The sequence below is a fragment of the Rhyacophila brunnea genome, unplaced genomic scaffold, assembly GCF_057557595.1.
Source record: "Rhyacophila brunnea isolate RB1 unplaced genomic scaffold, BYU_Rbru_1.0 scaffold_21, whole genome shotgun sequence".
Lineage (NCBI taxonomy): Eukaryota > Metazoa > Arthropoda > Insecta > Trichoptera > Rhyacophilidae > Rhyacophila > Rhyacophila brunnea.
In genome coordinates this window covers 34,087,407-34,098,665 of record NW_028232871.1, presented here as the reverse complement: position 1 = coordinate 34,098,665, position 11,259 = coordinate 34,087,407, and the positions used below count along the sequence as shown (strand labels likewise).

At 32.3% G+C, this 11,259-nt stretch overlaps 1 protein-coding gene across 1 annotated transcript; it reads left to right on the top strand.

Annotated features, from left to right (window-relative positions):
* Positions 1 to 1,077: 1,077 nt before the first annotated feature.
* LOC147070970 (uncharacterized) lies at positions 1,078 to 9,724 on the top strand. The gene is made up of 4 exons (XM_085949099.1): positions 1,078 to 1,637; positions 3,275 to 3,454; positions 6,949 to 7,102; positions 9,339 to 9,724. The coding sequence occupies exons 1-4, from the start codon at positions 1,557 to 1,559 to the stop codon at positions 9,434 to 9,436; spliced, it is 513 nt and encodes a 170-aa protein (XP_085805225.1). The 5' UTR covers positions 1,078 to 1,556; the 3' UTR covers positions 9,437 to 9,724.
* Positions 9,725 to 11,259: the final 1,535 nt, after the last annotated feature.

Here is an 11,259-nt window from a genome sequence, read left to right as displayed (position 1 = left end):
TTATATATATTTTGGAATCAAGAAATCAAGCGAGATTGCAAACCGTAGTCACCGTGATATTTTGTTTCTTTTGGTTAAATTTTCATATGTACATAATATTATGTAGATTTGACTTTAGATAAGTGTCTTGAAACTGTGTTAGGAACGATGCCTGTCTTAAATAAAATTGTAGGAATACTAAAACGACATTAAATTACCGCAATAAAGGTGTTTGGTGCCATCCCTCCCGCCCACATATAAAAATATATTATTATGAATATAAAATTTAATCTGTGATAAACTAATCATTTTATTTCCGTAAAAATATTTCTATATTAATGAAAATTTTCACTGCAGCTGACATTTTTTTTACGCATATGGAAAAATTCATGCTTATATTTTCTATTATTTGATTTTTGCATATTTTTTATGTACAGTAGTAAAAATGTTTTGATACCGCATAATATAGTATTATGTATTTAAAAAAATATAGGATATTTTGTCGCCCCCTGAATCCTGCTAATGGAGTACCTCCAATTGGCATGGTTGTGCAATTCAATCCAGTTTGTTTCACTAACTTACTAGTCCACGATACTCCTCAAAGATGAAAAGTCCTCGTTTGTTACTTTCACCTTTCCTCTTCCTCTAAACACTGATGCTGAAAAAGAATGAATGAGAAAACAGACTATTTAATACGTGAAATGACGCTGGACACAGCATTGAAGACCTGGCAGTGAAAGTGGGGTGCCTCCGCTAAGGGCAGACATACAGATTATTTTGTTTTGTTCGTAATATGCAATGGTGATTGGACATGCCGCTTTGACAACTGACAATTTTCGACTGGACACGTTGGTTTCGCTACCAAACTCTATGAACTTGGACGTATTACCCAACCTACATGTCAATGTGACGGAGAACTATAGGATGCAAACCACATCTTTTGAAAATGTCTGGAAATGTATACGAAAAGGGAAGAGATGCTCAAGTCGGTTAAACCAACCATTGGGCCTATCAACCGTCCGACTTCGTTACCACAAAAGCCAACTTAAAAAAAATGCGGCGTCTTACTGCAGATGTGAACATCTGCTCACATAGTCTTGTAGTGTTGTTGTTAATTTATTTTTTAATAATATATAGTTATTTAGTATGTTATTTGTTTTTTGTTAGTTCACCGTGCTCTTCTCTCCCGTGGACACTTTTTGTTAGAATGAATCACAGTAAAATCAGTCAAAGTACACTTCAGTGAGTGGTGACCTTAGTCTTGGATATTTGCACCTGAAACATTGCCAGGTTTAAAAAAGTGCTGATGCTTTCCACCAAACGTAGGATTTTGTAATACGATCGATTAAGACGGAGTGTATTGCGGAGTGGGTTGGTTTGAGGGGATTTAAGTTTGTTTTTACCCGTTATCCACAATAATTGTTCTGATTAAATATACGGTCGGTGGAGAATATTCCCGTTTCTGAAATCATTCGGACGCCGTGAATAATTATTGTAAAGATTTTCTGGATTTGGATATTATTGTAATCATAAAATTCATATTTTTACTTTACAGTGAGAGAGAAGATCACTGAACCATGGCTTTACCCAAGTTTACAGAAGCCTGCTGCGGGTGCAACCTCAGGACTGGAGTTAAATTTATTGGAATTTTCGAAGATGTGAGAAAATTTGCCTTCACAAGTTTAGTGTTACCCATACTATAGTAGAACACAGTGGCGAATGGTGAATGAAAGCTGTTAAAATCTGCCATAAATAGTGCACACTAAGCTATGTCAGTCATACGTATTTGTTTTCATTGAAATAAGACTTCAATTTACAGGTGATGTTGGTTAGTTTTTAAATTTCAATTAAACCCTGCAAAACCAAACCATTATAGATAATATTCAAAAAACACTAATCTATCTAAAATATGCAATTAAATCATACATAACTTTGAATAGTTTATAGACAGAATGATATTTTTTATCTATTAGTCTGGTTTAGGCAGGGCTTAATGAATTTAAAAAAAATGAACCAACAATATGTGTAATATGTATTCTCAATACAAGGAAAATCAATATGAATGAAAAAGTGTGCACAATATTGCCATATCGCTCAAAATATACCAAAACTATTATGGTTTAGGCAGGGTTTAATTGTTTTTTAAAAACTACCAATGCCATCTGTAAATAATTATAGTCTCAGTTCAATAAAAATAAATACGTATGACTAACAAAGTTTAATGTGCACTGTTTATGGCGCATCTTAACAGCCTACCTCCACCCTTCGCTATTGGTAGAACATTTTATCAAATATAGTATATGCATATGTGATTTCTTCTCATACGAAGGTATTAAGCAGGGCTACTGTGATTAATGTTCACTTACTATTACTGACTATTTTTAAACCAAGTTCATTACATCGCTTTCTTTTGCATGGGGCACTTTCAAATATGTCTTGTTACGTGCCAAAACTATCGACCTTTACGGCAGTGGTTTCCAAACTCTATGTTACTACGCCTCCCTTTAAAAAAAAAATTATCTTAGTGCCACCCCCCCTTTATTTCATTAAATAATACAGACACCTTTTTTAAATAGTCAAAAATGTACCTACTTATCGCTGAGGTTAATGGAAGTATGGTATCACATCAAATTGCAATGCACAATTTAATCCACATATTTAAAATGTTTGATAGCCCTGAAACAAATAAGCACCGCAGTCGACTTTTTTTACTATTAAGAGTAAATAATTTGTGATGTGTGTTAATCTAACTTAGCTGGTTTAGGCCCCCAGGCTCGAGCCCTGTCAGCCCCTTCCATGTGGGGACCATGGATTCTATATCCACGTGAACTTTGTAAAATCGAGATCTTATAAATAAATATGTAATGTGAAAAGAAGAAACTATCCAAAATCTCAGTAAATAAATTTTTGTTTGCTTCAATATAATACCTGGTGCAGAAATCATTTAAAAGTGGAAACATGGCGAACTTATTTTTTTTTTGTAATTTAGATTTCCAAAGCTCCACTTTTTTATGAATGTCTTCACTTTGTCTTTTTAAATCAGCGAATGCATTAGTGGTCCTTGCATTGATTTATTCACTCATTTTTTCCTAATTTCAACCAAATAGACAAGTTTAACAACAAATTTATATTTCCTAAACAAATTTACCTCAAATTTCAATATATTAATTTGACCCTTTTATTTCATTTTTGTCTATGAAATATGGCATCTTAGTATGGTCCAAAGATCTCAATGATTGAGCTTTAAGATTGTCTATACAAGGCTCAAAGATAATTACTTTTTGTGAATTTACAGGCGATAGGCTTTATACTGCTGATCGTCTCAATTGTAAATGGTAGAGAATTTGGAAGTTTGGTTCCCAAGCCAGGGATGGAATACTTTCGCAATGTAGTTTATGGGGCCTTCATCACCTTGGGAGTCGCTGGCTGCATCAGTATTGTCTTCGCTATTATCCTACACGTCGGTGCCAAAAAAGTAAGAATATCAAAAATACTATTCACTTTAGTTCTTGACTTTTTTTGCCAATCACTGCATTCGCACTTTAAAAAAAATGGATGAGATAAATCAATAGACTGCAGCTTCTATATCGAGACATACACGTCACCGCGGTCGTTTTCGGAACTAAAATCGTTGCAATACTGCCAGCATGCAAAAAGTGCGTGACGTAATACTGTAATCGCACACAGTTTCATGACGTGGATGTCAATATATTATAGAGGAGTACAGTAGTGTACACTATTTTTTGATCATTATCACCAGCATTGTCAACTTACCGTTTTTCATGCAGCATTAAGGGGGGACATGCTCGTCGAAGGTCAAAATTGAGTTTTTATTGTATTTTCAAACCATGATCCTGGATACTCCTTAAACGTTGTAGATAATCTATTTACACAATTTTGAAGCTTTATTATCCTTTATAGTTATTTTAAACATTTGATGACTGCATGAAGTATTTTTGTTACATAAAATAGTATTCTTTTAAACCTCTCGCTCTAATGTTTTAGAATATAGTCATATTTCGGTACATAACTGTGCAGTGGTGTTAAGATTTTTTACATTTATTAATTTTTAAACGCATTTATAAAACCATTAGCATAATTTATTACGAGATAAGTTTTGTAAAATATTCACGTTAAAAATTATATTGATAATCTCTGTGATCCCAAATTTGACAAGAATTAGGCATTTTACTATTCAAAAAATCGGCAAGATTAACACATTTCAAGATGATTCTAAAGATATTTATTATAAGCTATGTCTTTGACCATTCAAGTGTGATAAACATCTTATGAATAATGATTGCTTTATAATAATTATTGACCTAAGAATAAGGTAGTGTTTTTTTGAAATACGCCATTTCTTTTGTCATTCCCCAGTGGTTAAGCTGCAACATACGGCCGTAGCCATAAAATAACAGACTATAATTGAAGTAGGGAGTAAAATGATATTGACGCGCGTGTTTGAACATGTACCGTTTAAAAAAAAATAAAAAAAAATTCGGTTAGGTACATGTTCAAACACGCGCGTTAACAGAATTTTACTCCCTACTTTAATTATAGTTTGTCATTTTATGGCTACGGCCGTATGTTGTAGCTTAACCACTAGGGAATGACAAAAGAAATGGCGTATTTCAAAAAAACACTACCTTATTCTTAGGTCAATAATTATTATAAAACAATCATTATTCATAAAATTTTTATCACACTTAAATGGTCAAAGACATAGCTTATAATAAGTATCTTTAGAATCATCTTCAAATGTGTTAATCTTGCCGATTTTTTGAATAATAAAATGCCTAATTCTTGTCAAATTTGGGATCACAGAGATTATCAAAATATTTTTTTATCGTGAATATTTTACAAAAATTATCTCGTAATAAATTATGCTAATGGTTTTATAAATGCGTTTAAAAATTAATAAATGTAAAAAATCTTAACACCACTGCACAGTTCGGTACCGAAATATGACTATATTCTAAAACATTAGAGCGAGAGGTTTAAAAGAATACTATTTTATGTAACAAAAATACTTCATGCAGTCATCAAATGTTTAAAATAAATATAAAGGATAATAAGGCTTCAAAATTATATAAATAGATTATCTACAACGTTTAAGGAGTGTCCAGGATCATGGTTTGAAAATACAATAAAAACTCAATTTTGACCTTCGACGAGCATGTCCCCCCTTGAAAGAAAGATCATTGTCACGTTAATTCAATTTTGAGATAAACTGAAAAGCTTAATTACTTCCTCGTTACATTATTTATTAAACACAAAATTACAAGTGCTTACATGTCAGTTTAATATTAATTACAATCACAATTCACTATAGTTAAATATATAGTTTTGGAATGAAAGAAAAAAATATATATTTGCAGTGGTCTGTAATTTGAAGGTGATGCTGGTTGATTCCGGATCTAGGGGGGAGGGGAATACCAGGATGCCAGAACTGACCTTTTATGATTTTGATGATGGCTCCGTGGTCTGGTCGCGCTATCACTCGCGCGGTGTTGTTTGTTGGGTTATCCGGTGCGCGGTACTTGACGGTACACTGTTGATGGATGATATATGAGGTTGATGAATGATGATGATAGGTTGTATGAATGATGAGATAAGGAATCATGGCTTGCCAGGTATTCAGAAGTATCACTTGGACGACAGTTACACTATATCAAGCTGAACCGCCCGGGGTCCACAAACAACTTCTGAATCAATCTGTATAATTAAATTAATCAATAAACTGTGGTTATAAACAACATGCACCTATTTTCTAAATTTTTGAATATTTTTTTGTTCATGTGAATTTTGACTAACGCGGTGTGTGATTAATTCCCATCCTTATAAAATTAATTCCAGCGCCATTTACTAATAACTTTTATAACCCTAAAACTTAAAGTAACCTTCCTAAGGGCGACAAAGATTCGATTGAGAATTTTTAGAAGACGCTAGATTTATTTAAAAGCAGAATTCAGAAGAATTTTTAACAAAGGAGTTTCGATTGGGTATTAAAATTAAACACTGTGGATACAAACTTAAATTCAGTTATATAATACTTTGGTAAGGAACATTATTTATCAATAATTCGTTTATCCTTATTTATTTTGAACGGGTTGCAGCCGTCTAAATTACTCTAAACTCTAGTCGATCGCTCTCCATTGTCACGTTAATCGTGGAGCTAGCGTAATCTATTTGCATTTTTGTAAACTATGTAAAAATGGCGACATATTTGAATTATATAAAATTAAACTTGGCCTGTTTTGTTCAAATAATTACTTCAACCAATTACAAATCTCTCACTGAAACATTATCATGGTGGTAAAACTCTGGATTTTTCAACAAATTGAATACAACAAAACTCGAATGATTTTTTCAATGTTTTTAGTTTTTCGATACGAGGCTAGCGGTGTAACTTAAATATATCAGCAGACAGTATTAAATATTTGAATCTATTCGGAATTAATTACATAAAACCAACCATTTTCTAATATTTCTTAAATAATTAGTAATATGACATGAATTGTGTTTACGCGTTACATCACAACCAGTGACATGTTTAGTGCCGAAGAGGCACGACGCATTGACTGATTTTAAGCCCTACAATAAAAAAATTAACAATTTCATATCCACGAAATGTACCTACTCTCAAAGATCTAGGGATAAAATATTCGCAATTCTCTCAGCAACGCGTGATCGGCTTACTTTCACGGGACGTCACTTATTTTAACATTGATGAATAATAGTTGAACATTTGTTATCTAAAAACTAAATTAATATCAATATATGAGAAATACTTGTCTTTTATAGATTTTGTATAATTTCTGTTTGGAGGTTGCCTTTTTAATGTTTGACAAATCGGTTGCTTCATTTGCCGCTGTTCACAATGACCACAATGTTGTTCATTTTTTTTTAAGTTTTCCGCATAAGGAATCTTGGTCTATTAAGAGGTGTAATGTTTTATTTTATTTTCAGGAATATAAAGGATTCCTGACTGCATGGGCGTACGGCACAATATTAAGCAGGATCCTGTTATTCATCGTTGGAGTAATACTTGCATGGGCGTATGCGGAAATTGGCGCCACATCTCAAGGAGTCACTTACATCGTTTGCATCTTGATATACATAGGTACAACCACTACTGTTTTTTGATTATTTCTACATAAAATACTTTTAAAAAACTGTCTTGAAGTATTTTTTTTACGTATCAATCACAGTCGGGCTCAAACCAAAGTTATTTAGATTAGTAAACTGCCGGTTACGCTATTCTGGCCAACACACGATTGACAATTTTTAAGGGGGATCACATCAAAAGTTTCGATTTCATAGAGCATATAGGTCAAAATTATATCTGAATCTAATTCCAATTATAATCCAATTTAAATGTATCTTCGAGGCATCTTATCTAGCTGTCAATGTAATTATGTTTTAATTACAGTTATTATTTAAACAATGGTATATATTTTATATATATTATTACACGAGGCAGCAGTTCCTGGACTGTAAATATTTTATATTAAAACCTTGCCATATAATATTGAAACGTAATCAAAACATTATGAAAAGTATATATAAAAATTATGACAAATATTTTGATTAGGTCACCGTTCTCGTTTGATGCAATTATTCAAAAATAACCGAATAAAATGCATTTTAATTTTTCGTAAAAATCGATGTTTTTTAGATTGAAAAAAAAAACAATAAAACTATGATTAATTGACAAAAGAGACACGTTGCTTCAAAAGAAACTTATTAAATCGATAATTTTGTGTCAAGAAACTGCTTGGAACATTAAATAAAACTAAGAGTAGAACCCTTGTTTTTAGCCGTTTTTTCTAACTTGTCGTTTTTTATTTGAAATAAAAAAATATATTTTATTTTTCCCATTGTATTTAGATAGGTATTGATTGATTAAAATATGTTTAAAGCTTTAATTTGATAATGAATTTCTATGCCTCTTCCCCTTAATGATGTGATTTTCCTCCTAATTTAATTTTCAAGTATGTTTAAATTTGTTTAGTAAAATCATTGGGTCATTTATAAGATTTTATTTAGTATTTGTTGATACCACCTTACCATTAGTCATTAATAATCTTCATAATAAATCGAACTATGAAAAAATATGTCTGTACAATGGTTGAGCGGCTTAAGCCATGGTTTATAATGTCGTGGGTCCCAGGTTTGAACCCTGGGTCTGGCAAATACATATATTGTTTTTCAATTTGTGTTTCGAGTCAGAGAATGGACCTAACAGGTTGAGCATGTTGCTAACATCCATTTCTCGTAAAAACAAAAATCTGTTAATACAACCTTTATAATGTGGAGCCCCATATGATCCTGTCAGGATTAAATATCAGTAAATATAATAACACAACAAAGAGGCAGTTTTGTATAAGTAGATATATTTTTATAAGATTAGTGGAGTTTGTAACTTTGGAGAGAAATTGTAAAATGTTGCGATCTTTACGAGAGAAAAAGTATTTTTGGTTATAAAATATGATTATAAAATTGCAGATGGATTTCCGCAGATAGTAAAAAAAATATCGCAAAATTACAAACTCCTATAGAAAGTTTTACTAAAAATATTTTATCATGTAATAACATAACGGAAACAATAAATGCAATGTAGGTACATAATATAATGCCTGTGTTGACAAAATAATAGGTACACTTTAAAAAGTATTATTTTCATGGATATCTGAAACCAGGTATTCATTAGCAAGCCGTAACTGTGACCGTTGCTGATACAGTAACCCGTTTGGATGCGAAATGATTAGTTCGCGAGCATAATAAATATATATTTCCCATCTAGAGTTGGTTACAATATTTGGAACGGTTAAAGTTACGCCTTGCTAATGAGTACCCGGCTTTATGGAATGAACTATGGTGTAATTTTTAATTAATGAACGAAGACGTTCAAAATAATACGGTTTTATGGTATAAATATATTTATATTCTCATAACGTTTTAACGTTCATGATTATAAAAGATAGGGCATAACATTGATAAAATATCTTTGCCAACAAGTTTATTGATTATTCAAGCTTAAATTAAAATACCTAATTGTTGTGTTTTTTTTTACTTGTATGTAATACTTACACCTTGTTCTTGATTGGTGTTGCCTTTCAGGAATACACTGTATTATTGTTTATATTTTTTCTATAAATTAAATTTTATTTTAAAACATGCATTTCTCTGCAGTGGACAAATTGTGTTGATAAAATACTTATATTTTTTATTCACATGAGGCACTGTTAATTTATAATTTATATAAAAGATTAAATGTGATCGATTAGAATATGTAATATATACCTGAATTAGTGTTGCCCTCATTTCTATTAAATGAAATTATATTATAATTCCAGCTATAACCATTTACACAATGTTGGTGGTAAGAAGTCTACGTCTTGAATTTGAAGAATCACCTCAGCAACAGAACAACGCTGGAATGGCGCGAGCCTAAATTTAATATATTGTAGTTTTGGTCAGCGCTCGAAATGGAAAATTTTACGAACCGGAGCGCTCGATGATTTTACGAAAATATTAACATAGTTATCTAAATTTATGAGTATTTTATAAAAATAAGAGTTAAGTTTTTTTGTTTTATGGCCGATCTAGCTCAGACGGTCAAATTATTTTCCTACGAGATTTTAATAATCGGAACGACGCTCCGGTGCGTTCCGGTCCATTTCGAGCCCTGGTTTTGGTACATCAAAATCTCTCATGATTCAAAATGACTACTGATTATGACATATATATATATATATATATATATATATACAACACGATGTCAATATCTATATGTTTTAAACTATCATCTTACTTATCACAATGATTGGTTGTATTTTTTTATTCTTGAAATAATTCTCTCTTAATACAATTAGCTAGTAATAATATATTTTCTCGTTGTACTTTTGTACCTATAGTATATTAATTTATTCGTCGATTTACTTAAAATTATTGTTTTCTGTTTTTATATAAGTAATATTTATAAATAAATGAAATATATAAAGAAACATTTCGATTACTTAGTTATTTATGCAAACACGCTTTTTTATATGTATTCTTTTATTTCTTGGCATATTATGTATCTATGCATGGTGACCCTCAATTTATTTATTCCTTAGTTACCCACCGAAAATCTCATAAAGACAGATCCATGGTAGAGGATATAATATCTACCCAACTTCCGAATAAAATCGACGGATAACACTGATCGATAACCCGCCGTTCATAAGCTTAAAAATAAGATTATACATATATTATATTATACGTTGGTGTAGATGTCTTTGTATTTGGTAAAGTAGAACGCTAACCGCTAGGTAATGCTGTTCAAATTTTTCAAGAAATATACGTAGCAAACCAAGCGAAAGTTCCCTAACGGTAAATGTTGATTTACGTGCATAACTCCGTGAGATTTTACCCGATTTGGTATATTACGAGTTTGCCTTGATAGTAGATGGGCCGAGTTGTACCTGCGGGCATGACCACCAAGATGTTGAACACAATCCTCTGGGATTGCCCGCTTATGGAACTCGAACGAGCGGAGCTGTTTGCCAGGGTCCGTCTTCACACGGGCACAATTGGTCATGGAGATCTGATAGCAACCGAGGCCAACTTTGCGGCATTCAAGAAATTTGCAGCGTCGTATGGGGAGCAAGATAGTCCCGACTTTTTTGTAGACTCATCCATTTCAATTCGTGACACTCAGTATGCGGGTACACAAAGCGCTTAACGTCAGCGGACAGCAGAGCCAGTCCAAAAATAAATCTTTCTTAACTTTATTCTTTATGCACTACGGTGCATGGTTGCAGCATCAGTCCCGTGCGCACTTAAAATCACTTCTTTCAGACACGTTTAAAGCATCATAGAAAGCGGCCGTGCATATCCACGGCTGTGCATATATGATGGGTGGTGGTGGGAACTTTAACATAGTACAATTCAATACATACAATAAACAAAGCAAATTAAAATTTTGTATGTGTCTAATTTTGAACAAATCTCCAGTAAGTCCTCTCCATCTCCAGATTCTTTCACTATTTTTACGTTGGATGGTTTTAACAGATTGATTTTTTGACTAAGCTATTAAGTCCTTTAGCCGCATCAAAGAACATGTATTTTTTAACAGATTCGGTATCAAATCCGCGCCCAAGGCTAAGCGGCTGTTACTTTACCACACAATTACACCCACTTAAGGCATGACCCTATTTTATATTGTAATCGTTTAAAAATATGAATATTTTATTATCTAAAGTATGTCAATACCCCCTGAAAAAAGAGCCTTGT